Genomic DNA, 17,286 nt, shown 5'->3' with positions numbered 1-17,286 from the left:
TCAGAAACTCAACTGAACTTCTTTTAAAACTCTTATGGAAGATGTTTTCTGCTGAACGTTGTGTTTGTGTGTGAAACACACAGACTACAGAAGAGCTAAACTGCTTTTGATAGCTCTAATTTACCACTAATGCAGAAGCACCACAGTTAATATATGTCTGTTTTTTTTTTATTTGATAAGATGTTTTGTCTTAGTAAGCATTATGTAAGTTTATTTTATGTTTGTTTTATGAAAAATGATCTTATCATTCTTACTTATTTTAAATGTATCTATTCTGGTCAATTTATTCTGATTCATGTGTTTCATTGAAAATTAGTAAATGTTACATTTAATTTTGAAATCAAGGGATCAGAGTCTGGAGGAAGAGTGGAGAGACACACAGTCCAAACTGCTGGAGGTCTAGTGTGAAGTTTCCACAATCAGTGATGGTTTGGAGAGACATGTCATCTGCTGGTGTTGATCCACTGTGTTTTATGAAGTCTAAAGTCAGTGCAGTGTTTTTTGCTTTTACCGAAGTGTGGATTTCATTTTCCAGCAGGACTTGGCACACTGCCCACACTGCCAAAAGTACCAATTGGTCTTATAGACCGTTTTAGAGGAATATTCATGAGCGTAGGAAGTGACGTCACTGTTCCTAGGACACTTCCGTTCAGCGGTAAACAGCGTTCAAAACAGTGGACGTAACTTTTTAATTTAACATGAATGCAAACTTGACCTAATCTGAGAGTCACAAACATTGAAAATTAGGTCAAATTGTTCTTTAAACAAGTAAACTATGGAGGACCAAAAATGACATAATAATAAATACACACATAAATGTATAAATATGTAAACAAATAAATGAATAAATAAATTAATGTTGAAATTAATAAATATATATATAAATGCACATATAAATATATACATAAATAAATATATATAAAAATAAATAAATATGTGCACAAATAATTGTATAGGTAAATCAATAAATTAATAAATACATTTCTTATTTTTATATTTATTTATTCATTTATATGTGCATTTCTTTATGTCAACATTTATTTATTTATTCATTTATTTATACCTATGTCATTTTTGTTCCTCCATAGTAAACACGCCTGCTTTCGTTTTTCACACTGCTAACCTGCCGTGCAGTTACAGTGTCCGCTCACAACTTCTCCCTGCTTCTTATCTATAAATCATGCAGAGTACGTGTTGGATAGCGTTTGACTTGCTCCAACCTCACCATACACTATAGTGATGCTTCTCTACTATAGCAACAAATATTCCCAACTTTTCCACTGAGAAATTAATTATATGCGTCCAAACTGCTGTGCCCTTTCACTGCCTCCGTTTCAACAAGGTAGTGATCACATCTGGGAAGCGTTTTAAATCAGAGGAAAAAAAACTTCCCTCTTAAATCCTCATCAAAAGGATCAGGAAAAGAGGTTTGATCACTTTTTACTAATTTCTGACCATATGTTTGCTCTGTTTTCGGGAGATTTGCAAAATATGGGCTCTCATTTTGACAGCTGTATAGTTGAAAATAGCGCCACCGGAAGCGTCGAAGGAACAGACATGCGCAGTAGCTTTGTCATTGAAACGGTCTATATAATATTCAGATTTTCTGAGAAACTGATTTATTTTTTTCATTGGCTGTAAGCCATAATCATCAACAATAAAAGACATAAACGCTTAAAATAGATCAGTCTGTGTGTAATACATCTATATAATATATGAGTTTTACATTTTGAACTGAATTACTGAAATAAAGTAACTTTTTAATGATATTCGAATTTTGAGATGCAGTAGAATGTGGAAGTAAACGCTGATGTGAAAACAAGAAATTTTGAAATGAAAACGAGGACATATGCCAATAGGATGAAAACACTGGAAAGGGAAACACTTAAGCTTGACTTCACTAATTTTGGCTAGTGCAGTACTGTTAGCCTTAGCATTTGTTTGTTTACCGAAAGACGTTTTGCATAAATTTCAACTCACTTGTTACCTACCTTAGCTTTCTGTGTTCTCAGTATGACTTTAATTTATTGTATTACTGTATGCTTGTAAAAAATGTTGTTCTGTGTGTGTGTGTGTGTGTGTGTGTGTGTGTGTGTTGCGGTATGTGCAACTCTATCAATGGCCACATGGGGGCGGTCTGTACTATAAAGTTATATAGTATTATATATATATATATATATATATATATATATATATATATATATATATATATATATATATATATATTTTTTTTTTTTTTTTTTTTTTGTCATATACATTATATGGCCAATACTTATGCTTCACTATTATTTTTTTATTTACTCTTGATGTTGAATAAATGTGCAACTTTATTTTGCTGTGTATTGTTGCCTGTAATGTTTCAATTAAATTCATGGTCTTATTTTTAATGTGATTTACTTTTAAGTGTCAACTTACTATCTGCAGTCACTTCTGTGAAATGCTGAACTGCATTGCAAATCAGTCACCCTTAATAAGTTTTTGGATAAATGATGTTATGTAATAACAAAAGTTTGGGAGAAGGACCACGCCCGAACTCTACGTTCTAACTCCACCCCGTATCAATCAACCGTCCTATAAATACCTCCCCTAACTAACTACCTCTCGTGACGAAAAATTCGTAGCATTCGATTTGACGAACTCACCTGCCAGCATTTGCTCGCTCCCCATGGATCTCCAACTCACCGCCTCCGATGAGGACCTCTTCCCTCCCAGCCAGCCCGTCTCTGCTCCTGCTCCCTCTCGCCGGGCTCATCGCTTGAGGTCTGTCGTCTCCATTCCGGCTACTCCTGGTTCTACTCCTGGTTCTACCCATTCTTCTTCCCGGGCTGGTCGTCCTCACCAACGCACCCCCAGATCTCAGCGCTCCCGTCGCTCTTCTCCTCCTTCCCCCACTCCTCCTGGTCGAGCTCGCCGCTCTGGGCGCCCGGCTTCCTTAGCCGGCCCCGCACCCCCTTCCCCGGCCGAGCCCCTCTCTTCTGGTAAATCCCAGCCTCCTCGCATGTCCGATTGGACTGTTGTTAAGTTACAGCGGGTTTTGAAGGACCGCGGCGTCCCTTTCCCCCGTTCTGCTCCCAAAGCGGAACTTTTTTCGCTCTATCTCTCCTCGTTGGGTGGAAAACAGCGCGCAGGAGCCGCACCGGCGTCGCGGTCCGATGACGTCACCCGCTCAACTCTTCGCCACGGCTCCTCTCGCGCCGCAGGCGCGGCACGCCCTCCACCTGCTTCGGCCTCAGCGCCTCCTCCGGGCCCCGAACCCCTCCCCTTCTCCTCTGCCTCCTTCTCTCCTTCTTTGCCGATCCCGGCTGTTTTCTCTCGTCTCTCTCCTTCCCCCCCGCTTCCTCCATTCGTCCAACCCCCTCCCTCAATCGTCCAACCCCCTCCCTCAATCGTCCAACCCCCTCCCTCGATCGTCCAACTCCCCCTCCCTCAGCCGTCCAACCCCCTCCCTCAGCCGTCCAACCCCCTCCCTCAGTCGTCCAATCCCTTCCCTCACTCATCCTTCGTCCCTCCCCTTTGCTTCGCTTCTGCCGTTCCCCAACCAGTGTATTCCAGCCAGCCTTTCTCATTCTCTCACTCTATGCCAGTCCAGCCTCTCCCCTCCACTTCTATCCCCGTTCCCCCCCAGTCTGCAGCACTCGCCGCGCCCTTCACCGGAGCTCCGTGCTCTTCATTCTCCCTGTCTACGGCACCGCCTGTTGCCCCCCCGGCCAACGCACGGATGTTCAACCCTCCCCTGGTCTCCTCCTCTCTGCGGAACCGCATTCTTCAAGGTGCGGATGTCGATCTTTCCTCCCTACTTCTCCCCTCCCCTTCTTCTGCTCCCCGTGTCATCGACACCGGCGACATCTCGCTTACCTTGCATCAACCAGGCCCCCGCGTCTCCAAAATCCTCTCTGCAGCCGAGTTCGCCTTTGCCTTCTCCATCTTCAGGGATGTCATCTGTTCGGCTTTTCCATCACGCCGCCAGGAATTGGACGACTATCTGTCCTTGATTTTGGATATGGCTATCCGTTTCGGAGGCTCTGGTTTCTACGAATATCATCGCCTCTTCTCAGCCCGCGCCGCGGCTCGTCTTACACAGTGGAACCTTGCTACATTCTGGGGTGCCCCAGACCTGGAACTTTATTGCCACGTTTTCGCGGGACGTAGCTCCCTCTCCTGCTCCGCGTGTGGCGGCCCCTCTCACCCTGCTTCTGTTTGTTCCCAGGCAGCCTCCACCGCCCCTCCGGCCCCCGTCCAACATTCTTCGGCGCGCGCCGCTCCCGTGCGCCCGTCCTCTTCGGGCGCCCGCGACAGCTTCGGCCGCCCTATCGTTTTTCTCGACGGGCAGATGGTTTGCAACAATTTCAACCACTTGGGTTGTTTTGCTTCCTCCTGTCGAAGGCTGCACGTCTGCTCTCGATGCGGTTTGGCGCACGCTCTCTCCTGCTGCCCAACGCGTCCCCCCAAGTTCGGCCGGAGCTGACTATTGCGGTTCCTCTCCACCCCGGTCAACGTACCGGCTCTCGCCGCTGACCTGTCTGCTCACCCTGACACCTCCTTCGTTTGCAGCCTCCTGGACGGCCTTCTCTTTGGCTTCTACCCCGGTCTCGTCGCCTCGCCGAGCTCTTCTCTCACCTGTCCTAACCTCCTTTCCGCTCTGGCCGAGCCCGATGTCGTGTCTTCCCTTCTGCAACAGGAGCTCTCCGGTGGTTTCATTATCGGTCCTTTCTCAACGCCCCCTTTTTCTGTATTTCGCATCAATCCTTTGGGCATTGCCACACGAAAATACTCTGGCAAGAAGAGGATCATAATTGATCTCTCGGCTCCGCATGGCTCTTCGGACCCGTCCATAAACAGCCTCATACCTAGTTCTGAATTTTCTCTCCGTTACGCGACCGTGGATTGTGCCATCGAAGCCATCAAGTTGGCCGGCAGAGGTGCTTGGCTGTCGAAGGCCGACATCATCTCAGCTTTTAAAATCCTACCCCTCCATCCTGACTCTTGGCACCTTTTTGGAGTCCGCTGGGACGATCAGTTTTACTTTTCCGTTCGCCTTGCTTTTGGGTGCAAAAGCAGCCCGAAGCTTTTTGATTCCTTCGCTGAGGCGCTGTGCTGGATCTTGCTGAATAAACACAGGCTCCCGTTCGTGCTCCACCTCCTGGATGATTTTCTCGTCGTTGACTCGCCTTCCTCGCCCCCCTCGCGGGGCCTTGACGCCGTGACCAGCACTTTCACTCGTCTCGGAGTCCCGATTTCGGAGGAGAAGACCGTGGGTCCCGCCACGTCTCTGGAGTTCCTCGGGATCATTCTCGACTCCGCTTCCTTCCAAGCTTCTCTTCCTCAGGAAAAGCTTAATCGCGTCACTTCTTTCATCTCCGACTTTCTCAGTTTTCCCACCCGTACTAAACAGCAGCTTCTTTCCCTGCTCGGCCACTTTAATTACGCTACCCAAATCATACCTCAGGGTCGTTCTTTCATCTCCCATCTCCTTCGCTTATCTTCTTCTGTCCGATCCCTCCACCATTTCGTCACGCTCGACGAATACTGCACGTCGGAGCTCCGATTCTGGCTCTCTCTCCTCCGCCACTGGAACGGGATCTCCTTTTTCTATGCCGACGCAGCTTCCAGCCCTTCTGATGTTCAGCTGTTCACTGATGCTGCGCCTTCCTCTGGTTTCGGCGGCTATTACGGCGGACGCTGGTTCGCCTCTGCCTGGCCGAAGCAATTCGTCCGCTCCGCTGCGCACCTGCGCGATTCTTCCGCGCTCTGGGAGATTTATCCTATAGTTGTCGCTGCCCTCCTTTGGGGACATGAATGGTCAGGAAAATCAATTTTACTCCATTCAGACAATCTCGCCGCGGTCCACATCATCAACAAAAGTAGATCAAAATTGCTAGAAATAATGCCTTTTATCCGTCGCCTCACTTGGCACTCCATAAAGCATCAGTTTATAATTAAAGCTGTCCACATCCCAGGTTTATCTAACTCTATTGCTGACTCTCTTTCTCGCTTTCAATTCCAGAAATTCAGATCCTTGGCTCCGCATGCAGACTGCAACCCAACGCCGGTACCTCCATTTTCACTAACTACACTACACCTAACCCCCGTCTGAACGAACTAATCCTCCAAGCACAACAAACCATCCTTTCAGCCGTTTCCCCACAGACACTCTCTACTTACTGGTCAAGCTGGAAAGCATACAAAAATTTCCACTCCGCACATAATATATCTTTCCCTTCTCATCATCCATCCGTAATAGCAGCTTATATTACTTTCATTCACACTCAACATTCAGCCCGTTCCTCATCACTCAGAGTCCATCTGGCAGCTATCAATTTTTTCACTAAACTAATTACTGGCATACCACACCCTTCCTCTAATCACCCTCAAATTTCCCTCCTCCTGAAAGGAATCCAAAAATCAGAAACTCCATCCTCACACGAACGAGCTCCCATCTCACCAGAAATCCTCCATCGTTGCATTCAAACCCTCCGATCAGGCTTTTACCCTCCGACAACATCCTCCACGCTCCAATCGATATTTCTCCTGGCATACTTCGGATTCCTCAGATGCTCAGAATTCACTTCACTTAAAATCTCCCACAACTCCTTTTCATACCCCCTCATATCAGATCTCAGCATCCTGGACTCGGATACTCTCACCTTTAAAATCAAGCGAAGCAAAACTGACCAACTTGGCAAAACCACGATCCTCCATCTGTTTAAACTTGACTCACCCCTCAGCCCGTACGAACCACTCGTCCACCACCTAAATCTCCGGCTCTCTCAACAAGCATCACCTTCAGATCCTCTGTTCACCACGGAATCTGGTAGTATTATCACAAGGCACTGGTTCCACACACATTTCCGCCGCATCCTTTCAGTCAACGGTTACTCACCAGACCAATTCTCCGCCCACTCATTCCGCATCGGTGCAGCATCCAACGCCTCCAGACAAGGAATCCCCGAGCACGTCATCAAGCTTCTCGGACGGTGGTCTTCTCAGGCGTACCACTTATACATCCGTTCCAAACCAGACGATTTGAGACAGGCTCATCTCAAACTAGCTTCATTATAAGCTCCATATTTTGGGGATATAACTGCACGCTTCTTCAGCACGCAGTTCAGAACTCCAGCCCAAATTTCCCCGAGTTCCCTCCCCTTTTTCTTCCTCCTTTTCTACTTCTATAAGGCGTGGTCCGCACTTAGCAAAATGATGTTATGTAATAACAAAAGTTTGGGAGAAGGACCACGCCCGAACTCTACGTTCTAACTCCACCCCGTATCAATCAACCGTCCTATAAATACCTCCCCTAACTAACTACCTCTCGTGACGAAAAATTCGCAACCCACCTCCTCCCCTGCAACCCCCTTTTTTTCTACTCTTCCACTTCTCATTAAATAAAAAGGGGGGGATATAACTGCACGCTTCTTCAGCACGCAGTTCAGAACTCCAGCCCAAATTTCCCCGAGTTCCCTCCCCTTTTTCTTCCTCCTTTTCTACTTCTATAAGGCGTGGTCCGCACTTAGCAAATGTATGTAATGGTGAGTGCTGTGCCATGTGCTGCCAGCAGGGGGGCTGGTGGACAATGGGGAAGAAATGGTTAGAGTTGGATCTCAAAACTCAAACTCCCAGAATCCCTGGTGGTGACTAGTGTCCACCAGCTACACTTGTGCTGGAGCCTCCATAAACCTGTCAAACCAGACCTCACTGTTGCACCTTTGCAGTGGGGAAAAATCTCAGAAGGACGCAAAAGGTCTTATAAGGAGAGACCTGAAAAAGAAAAGTCAAAAAGAGGACTAAACTGTGCTCAGCCTGCTTTGAGTTTGCTTGTGTGTTTTTTTTTTGTGGCATTTCCTTTGTTCCATTTACCATTATTTTCCCACACCTCTTGAGGTATCAAGTAATCATGACAAATGTAATACAGTGTAAATCATGCTAATCATGAGTTTGGTAACCAGCTAGCTTGCTAGCACTGGATGTATTTGTCTAGATTTCTTTTTCTTCACTCCTCTACCACCTTGACCAAAGACCAAGTACCAGCAAAAGCTAGTCTTTAAGCTGACTGTTTCAGCAGATATTCTGCTTATAGCATACTTTGCTACTTTTACAGATGTCAATCATGGATGCAGTTTTTGTAATTAGTGATATTAAAAAGCAAAAATTGTACCCCATTTTGTCTATTTTCACCAACTGAGCCAGATTTGCCATATGCCAGACATCCCAAGTTGCAAAAAAATTTTTCAGGGAGGAACCCCCAGACCTAGACTTAGTTATGTCACAGTATCTCACCTCAACATGCCTTTTACAATCATTTAGTCCCCCATAGGCAATGCTAAAATCACATTGTTTTTTACTTTTACCAGACAGGAATGTACTTTAGAGTAGTCAGAGGTGAAATGAGTTTTGATGGAAGCCATGATGCTCCTTGTCCAGGGGAAGAAAAAACAAAAAAACAAAACACACTGCTGTTATTGATACGTGGTAGACTCCTGCAACTTCCGGAAGACTGAAGATCTAATATGCCACGTTGGTAGGTTAAAAGGTAGCATTTTGGGGGTTCCTCTGACACACATGAAAGCTGCATGATTTCTACCAAACTAACTTAGAAATAGAAAAATTGATGTGTTTAGAAGAGAATGCTAACTGCTAATAATAAAATATATGCTGTAGTGTTGAGTGACTGAAATGTGATCAATTCTTTGTTGAAAAACTGATCTTGCTTCAGTGTGTGGAAACAGATGTTTGAGAAATTTAGCTTTTCTGAAGAAATTCATCAGCACGACGCGTACGCAAGTGAATAACTGACCAGACATCTGACTAAATACCTTTTTAATACTGTATGTTATACACTTACAACATCCATTACACTGCCATTCTCTCTGCCACATCCTGTGGGAAGTTACACAACACTGCTGACTCAAAATGAATGGTGGCCTTTTGGGAAGATTTTTGTCAGTTCGTACAGTAAACTATTACACTGTTAGTTATCTATAGTTCCAACCTGCTTTTATTAACCAATTACAAACTTTTTTTTATGACACTTATGCATTGCAGTACATACTCTGGAGAATACACTTTCAAACAGTGAGTTTTATGCGAATGAATTTGTTTCCCAAAGACCTGGACAATTGTCTTTAAAAAAAAAGTATGCTGTGGTTTAATTCCCTTTCATTATACTTGTTAATAATAAGACATTAAAATAAATAAAAAAACACACAACTCAACAGGTCTCAACTCCTCTAAACTAAAGTTAAAAGCAAGGCATGGCATTCATTTTACAGTGTGGAACATTATTAGGAAAGGAAAGTTCAGGGGAACTGTGGAGGTCAAGAGGAGATCCAAAAAAAATAAATAATAATTAAGAGAAATGCTAATATGTTAGTAAGACAGGCAAATTATAACCCTTTGATAAAATAAGATGCCCCCCCTCATTACCAAAGCTGTTACTGGGACACTTCCACACTTTAAAGACAATTATTTAAAAAAAAAACCACACTAAAACATACCTACTTAGGACCAAGGTTGCAAAGGACTGGCAGCTATGACAGTTCCTCCTCTTATACTAACCAGAAGAGGCCATGGCAGTGCAGGAGATGGGGGAGTTGGAGTGAAGAACCTGTGGATAAAAAATACTTAAGTTAATTAAAATGAATGATTACTGGTAGATGTTGTGTTGTGATGCTTATTTTAAACCTGTAAGACAATACGTGCACAATTATAGAAATGTTAATATTTGAATTGATGTAAATAGGACAATGTAAGTTAACTGCTCTGAGATTTGGTTTAGCCCGGGGAAGGGATTCCTGAATTTAAAGGGGCATTAAAGTAATGTTGGGAAGTTTTTCCTTATTGGTTGACTGATAGCTGAGGAGTCTCATCTTAGTCTTGGGCTGCTAGTCTTGGGCTGCTAGTCTTGGGCTGCTAGTCTTGGGCTAAGACTGCTAGTCTTGGGCTGCTAGTCTTGGGCTGCTAGTCTTGCCTTAGAGCCTGATGCTAGTTATGGGATGCTAGTTATGGGATGCTAGTTATGGGTTGCTAGTTATGGGTTGCTAGTTATGGGCTGCTAGTTTTGGGATGCTAGAGCCCAATGCAAGTTTTGGAATGCTAGAGCCTGATGCTAGTTTTGGAATGCTAGTTTTGGAATGCTAGTTTTGGAATGCTAGTTTTGGGATGCTAGAGCCCAATGCTAGTTTTGGGATGCTAGAGCCCAATGCTAGTTTTGAGCTGCTAGTTTTGCCTTAGAGCCCGATGCTAGTTTTGGGATGCTAGAGCCCGATGCCAGTTTTGGGATGCTAGTCTTGCCTTAGAGCCCGATGCTAGTTTTGGGATGCTAGAGCCTGATGCTAGTTATGGGATGCTAGTTATGGGATGCTAGAGCCCAATACAAGTTTTGGGATGCTAGAGCCCAATGCTAGTTTTGGGATGCTAGAGCCCAATGCTAGTTTTGGGATGCTAGAGCCCGATGCTAGTTTTGGGATGCTAGAGCCTGATGCTAGTTTTGGGATGCTAGTTTTGGGATGCTAAATGTATTTTTTTTATTTTTTATTTTATATTTTTTTTTTTTACACTTTTGAGTACAATTAGCATTTTTACCTGGAGATATATTCTTTCCTAGGTGCTTTTCACACATAAATCCTAAAGTTCCCCTTGTAGAACTTCTACAAACCCCTAGAATGAGTTTAGCTGGGTCAAAAGGGTGGTGTACAATATGATAACCTTGCGTGTTCTTCAATAAAGATTTTTTTTTTTTTACCAGTTCTTCTATGTGACCTTAAATCTTACATTTGCTGTATGTAGAGATGGGATATTGGGATTTTTAACCCAAAAGGTTCCAGATAAAGAACAATCTCTGTGAAGAGGCCACTGAAGGTTTCTTTTTTCGTGTGTTTCAAAGAAATGGCAAGGGCAGTGCAGCTTTTGTTTTCAGACTGTGGTTTGGTTTATATTGGGTAGTGGGTAACACGTCTGGTTTCTACCCAGCTGACTAGTTTTACTACCAGACAAGCAAGCTCTGTGAGAAACACTTCTAAAGATCAGCTTAACTCTGTAACATGATTAAACTGCAATGACTTTGCATCATATATTTAATATACAACAATAGCTATATATATTATATACTATCCACACACACTATATACTATACAGTCAGCAGCAAATAGAAAAGAAGTTTCCAATGGCAATAGACAAACCTTAGTTTTTTTTATGTTGAATCAACTCAAATTGTCCAATTTTAATGTATAAAGTGATCACAAATTTTTTGCCTCACTCAAATTTCTTGATGTTTAGGGATATTTAGTTTTACATGAAACAGACTAAATATCCTTGAGTTCAGATTCATTTTGGGAAACAAAAACTTTATTCAGATTCTGACCTTGGCCCTTATTCTCTTTAACCTTTTAAACTAAAGAAAAACCCTTTTCTAAAGACCCTAACTCTAACTCTAACTCTTTAGGTCATGGCTTTAGGTATTTTATTCATAGTAATTTAGTACCAAATGTTGGGAAGTAAGTGTATAGCATTAGGCCAAACCTAGAAAGGACAGCAGTAGTAATAGCACTGATACGCCACAGTTCAGGGGACAAAATTATTATCTTGTGTATCGTATGTTGTGTATCATATACTGGGCCTCCTGTATTGAATGAGGATGTGATTTCTGCCAGAGTTATTGCTCTGTTCGCATGGACAGTTCTGTCCAGATGCTGCTGGTCACGATCATTACCACTCACTGCACTGTCTACTAAGGGTGGTAATGCTTTGTATGATGTATTTATCTCAATTAAAACTCGATAGGTCATGTCATCTTGATATGATTATTTAACCTCTTATAACTTATGACTTATACAGATGTGGGCATTTCCACATGTGCCAGCCATCCCCTGAGGTAACAGTTCGTGATCAGTTTAGTTAGACTGAGAATTCAGAATTTTCAAAAATGGTAAGAATTGCAGAGCCGATATCTGCGATGCCTGTAATCACCCTGTACAGTAAACCCTGTCTGTCTCAACCCTCCTACACATTCCTTTATTTTAGCATATGACAGAAGAGACAGGCCGTGGTTGGGGGAAGGAAATGTGTACTTTCTCAGAATCAGCGTCAGATGAAAGAAACTCAGCGCTGCATCATTTAACACAGGAAGCCACATAAATGAGGGCATGTCTGAGGGGTCTTTATGTTTCAGAAGTTCTGTCACAGATGCCTTTTTCCAGGTTACTGTAACTTTTTTAAGTTTTAGGCACCTTTGTAACATAATAATGGCAATATTTATAATCTACTCAGTCCTGTCTGTGAGCTCTACACTAGGGGTGTGTAGTGGGAAGAACCTGGTGATACAATATGCATCACGATACAGGGGTTACAATTCAATATATTGTGATAAACTGCGATACTTTGAGCAACCATATTTAGCTTTTTAAAGGGTAACTAAACCCTCTGATTTTAGCTGACTCCACCCTCAGCTCAAATTTGAAAAATGCTAAAAAAAAATGGGAGGAGAAGTATGGGAGGGTCACTGAGTGATGTATGGGTTTAGGGGCGGGGCAGAAGGAAGAGCTGATTGGGCTGAGAAGTGTGACTCTGATAGCAGAGAGATGCAGATGGTTGGATGCCATCAAGAGACAGTATTGCTGTTTGATTGACTGATTTGCACCAAAGTACAAAGACACCTCATCCTCATCTATAGAACAGTTGAACCTGTGTGGGCGCTGCAGAAGGAAATAATAAGGCCACAATAAAAGTGTTTTTTAAAGGTTTAGACTGGTTTGTTTCACAACGGGCAGCGTTTAGTTTTCTCCATGACTTTTCCCATGGTTTTGCTCTAATATGCATTATCAGCTGTAAGACCAAATATAGGCAGGGGCGTGTCCAATCGATCGACGTCTAATTAACTGAATTTACCAGAGACGGACTGCAATTAATAAGTAAATTGAGAATCTGGAAACTATTTCAGTCCTGCAGTTTAATCATCCAGAACCAGTTTTAGAAAAGCTCTAGACTCCAAGATCAAACTCAGTATAATTAGTTGAAAATTGCCCCAAACATTGAGAAAACTTGGTAGAAACATAGCTGTTTCAAAAGGTTTATTGAAAAAAACTGCTTAAGTGTAGACTGGTTTGCAATGAAAAACATTTAAACTGGATCAATCTGTGTAAATATAATTTATAGTCCTGATATAATCCAGTAACATGGTTCAATACATTTATAAACAATTTATAGGGGACGTTTCCCAGACAGGGATTACACCTGGTCTTAATCTGCACAGCATTTTAAATGGATATTTCCCATTAAAAGGAAAATAAAGTCTATAACTAGGCTTAATCTTTGTCTGGTAACTGACCCATCATATCTAATATTATCACATATCTCTAGGTGTACACTAGAGGGCAATGTTGAGATGAGTTGTTGTCTCCTACACTATGTTTCTAAATCCTTGTGTTGTTGTATACACCCCATCTATTGAATGCATTCAACTACATAAAATTGCACTTATTGCTTACCTAGTCTTATTTAACTAAAAAGTAAAGTAGATTTAAACTTGAGAGAAAATAAACTGAAAAGACGATATATATAAGTGATTAATATCAACCTTTAATACACTAATTGGGCTATCTCTAAAAAATACACAGAATATCTTGCTGAACATTGGTACATTTCATATTCACAATTGTATTCAACATTGACATTTGTATGACCTGCAGCTTCTTCAGGTGACAGAAGATCGGAAATCTGAAGCCTAAAAAGGACCTAATATTACCTGGGTACTCATACCAGACATGTTTGGGAACTTGTTTCTACAGTAAAAAAAATCTTATAGAAGATGTCTTTAGAGACAGATTATAGTGTATGTCTTTAGACTCCCCTAACAAAGATGATACCCCCCCCCCCCCCCCTACACATTGGTGATGCATTTTATGCTAAGAAAAAAAACAAAATAATATTTAAAAAGAGTCAAAAGTAACCAAACCCTGTTCAAATGAATTCCCCCTACCACTAGAAACCAACATCACAAAAGGAGTGATTTGGGGAAAGAGTACCATCTACCCACCCAGAAAGAGCAGGGCCAATTGTTCTCCCTCAGACTCTGGCTGCTGATGCCAAGCAGCGTGATCCATTCCTCTGATTGTATTAGCAGTGCCTTAGGGAATTTTTTAACACCTGAGAATCCAAACCAGAGTCTGCACCACGGGTTTTTTGTTTGTTACATTTGGTCCAGGTAGGAGGTTTGGGTTCACACTACAGTTTACTGATCAGAATCAGATTTTAGCAAAACACCAGTTTTTTCTATGGTTTAAGCCTACCTTTAATTGATGTGAGAGTCAAGAAAAAGATAAGTGCTTTCACACAGCAGACAAACCGGACCATGGTTCAGTAGGTCCTGACTGAGACCATCTGAACAGTCTGGACCAAAGAAGTTAAGTGTGAAAGTCAGCTGGACCACCTGGAGAAGACTAAAAAGAGCTTTTTGAAGTAGGTAAATCTGTGGATCCACTGAGATAAAAAAAGAATTATCGACTAGATTTTATTTCTTCTTCTTTTTTTTTCTTCTTTTTTTTTATGTCCGAAAGAGAATGTTGTTTGAGTTTCTCCTTTTGAGTCTTAGTTCCTCTCAAAGTATTCTTCCGTATTCTTGGGGAGTTTTCTCTGCTGCAGTTAACTCTGAATGGCTTTTTTTGGTCAAAGATGAAAAACCATTGAGATAAGCTGTAACGTTGTAATCTGTACTTTCATCCATTCCTCCTTTACGTTGTGTAATTGTATCTCTATACAATTTTCATTCTTTATTGACTACAAATTAAGGACTTCCCATCATGGGAAGCTGGGAAATGTTGTGATTTTGTATGTTTTTTCAGAATAGAGAAGTACTGGCCTACCAATAAATGCAGCCTTTAAGGCCCTACAAAAAATGCCCCCCCTTCCAATAATGAAACTTAATTACTCAGTAAACTCTTCAGCCGTGAAGCCGTTCTCCACCCCGAAAAGTACAAAAACTACACAACACAATTACCCCTGTACTAAAAGAAACTGCAAAAACAGTTATATAAAGCAAAAAATGAGAGATTAACAAAAGGAGGAACTGCTTCGTATCTGCTGTGCCTTTAAAACGTTTTTTTTGCATGATCAGAGAGGAAGCACTTGTTTCCAGGAAGTCAGCACTAATTGCACTAGAAAGACACTGATGTGAGAAGATGAAACTTCTAAAACCCAATTTGCTTAACTTCAGACCCACCAAGCAGTCATCATCTTTCAACACCGACCATTGCCTCAACTTTGGTTGATATTTTTGAAGAAGTAAGATGTTGACTAATAATTTGGAGCCATCATCAACCAAGACTTTTGTTAGCACTTGAGGTTGATATAAAGAAGTATTAGACACGCAGTCTACACATCATATCATAAGCCATGACTCACATTCAGTCTGTTCCAAAAACTACTGTTTTAGCGTGTAAACACAGCCACACACAAGGAGTACTTAGTAAATTTAAAGTAACACTTTCGGTGTTAAAGTAACACTGTGAGTGTTAAAATTCACTGTAATTTACTGGCAGTTTTACTGTGTAGTTATGAAGAAACAGAAGGGTAAACTAGAAGGGTAAACTAGAACCGGTATACTTTTTTCTCATACCGCCATACCACTAGAGGCACTGTGGAGTGCTGTGCGGAACAGTGCCATCAGAGAAGCACATGCAGCCCTGTAAAGTCTAACCATAGGCTGCGTCCAGAAACTTTTGCTACTCCTCCTTTCCTACTCCTCCTCTCCTACCCCGGAAGAAGGTGGAGGAATCGGGGAGAGGAGAGGAGGAGGAGGAATGGAGGGAAGAAGCTGCAATTGGGGAAATGGGACAGCTGATCTCTTTTAGACAGGAGCGTAGCAGCAAATTCTGGGCCCTGTACACTCTCAATGTGAGTGGGCCCCTATCCATGCCATTACACAAAAAACATGAGCGAAAAAAAAAAAAATCAGGATTTTCATGGCCCCTCTCCCTACTCGGGCCCCGGGCCTCAGGTCCACTTTTCCCCCCACTACCACGCCCATGCTTTTAGATATAGGATAGATAGGATGTTGAGTACCGATGAATTAAACCAATCACAATGCTCACTTTCAGCACATGCCGGATACTGCGCAGCCAATCCCAGCTTCTGGATAGAGCTCCGCATACAAAAACAAAAACGAGAAATCAATAAACACAATTCCAGATTCTAGAGATCATAACTTTGACAAGCATATCAAGCTTCAAAGTACAGCCTGATTAGCTATTGATGAAGGTTGCATATGTAAATATTAAATTATTTTAATAGTGAAATATGTTTTTTATTGAATGTAATAAAACAAATAACAAATATTAATAAATAATACATATAATAATAAATATTATATTTTGCATACATGGTGAAGTGAAAAAATATTAGTTTAAACAGCATCAATGGAACATTACTATTACACACAGCTAAATATTCAGATATTTCAATACAATCCTGCTTACTCCCAGGCATTTTTGGCCGCATTTCTCCGTTATATATATATATATATATATATATATATATATACAATTGGGTCATTAATATAGTTTTACTGAACATACAGCTTATCTAAACTATAAATTATATTACTGCTTTACTGGCTGTTTAATTAGATAAGGAACCTAGTTAATTAGTACGTTTATGACGTACATTTGGGCGTTGCGTTCTCCATTTTTGCGTGCTCTGTGGGCGTGGATGCAGTGATGTCATTCGAAAATCCCTAAAAGTCTTCCGGAGTAGGATGCTCTCATGTATCCTCCGTTGGAAGCCTACTACAGGTGGATTTTAAGCGGCTTCTTTCATCTCCTACAGTATTCGGGCAGGCGGAAAGATGGCGTCACAAAATCAATTTCCAGGTCACGGAGGAGAGGAGGAGGATCGGTAGGAAAAAGGAGACGTAGTCATAGTCAAATGCTGGTCTAGCTCTGTCCTGCCTGTAGAGAAATGAGAACTCCTCCTCCATTTTTATCTCAGTAAAATAGAGCACCAACTATAGCGTATTTAAATATATTAATACTGTAGCTTCAAGGATGATTTAAATGTATTTTTTAACTGGAGAAATAAGTGAATTGTGGCTGATTTTAATACTGTAAGGCCTCTAATAGCTTCAATATTATCATATTGTAAATTGAAATCAAACTTGTGTTTAACTTGTGCAATAAAGCTTTTGAGATATACATTTTTTGAATACTTAAACGTTAAGTATTTTAGGTCCATTTTTAGTGTTAATGGAATGATTTAAAATATATAGCTTTGTAAAAGAAGCAGTGTTAAAGTTGTTGGTGT

The 17,286-nt window shown here is 41.8% G+C and overlaps 1 protein-coding gene across 1 annotated transcript; it reads left to right on the top strand.

The window, feature by feature from the left end:
* The first annotated feature begins 2,665 nt into the window (after positions 1–2,665).
* Positions 2,666–7,516, top strand: LOC125784403 (uncharacterized). The gene is made up of 3 exons (XM_049467874.1): positions 2,666–2,978; positions 3,585–4,449; positions 4,552–7,516. Exons 1-3 carry the CDS (start codon positions 2,666–2,668, stop codon positions 6,092–6,094), a joined length of 2,721 nt encoding a protein of 906 aa, XP_049323831.1. The 3' UTR covers positions 6,095–7,516.
* Positions 7,517–17,286: the final 9,770 nt, after the last annotated feature.

The sequence above is a fragment of the Astyanax mexicanus genome, chromosome 19, assembly GCF_023375975.1.
Source record: "Astyanax mexicanus isolate ESR-SI-001 chromosome 19, AstMex3_surface, whole genome shotgun sequence".
Taxonomy (NCBI): domain Eukaryota; kingdom Metazoa; phylum Chordata; class Actinopteri; order Characiformes; family Acestrorhamphidae; genus Astyanax; species Astyanax mexicanus.
The sequence above is the reverse complement of the archived record's forward strand: the minus strand, read 5'-3'. Positions and strand labels throughout refer to the sequence as shown.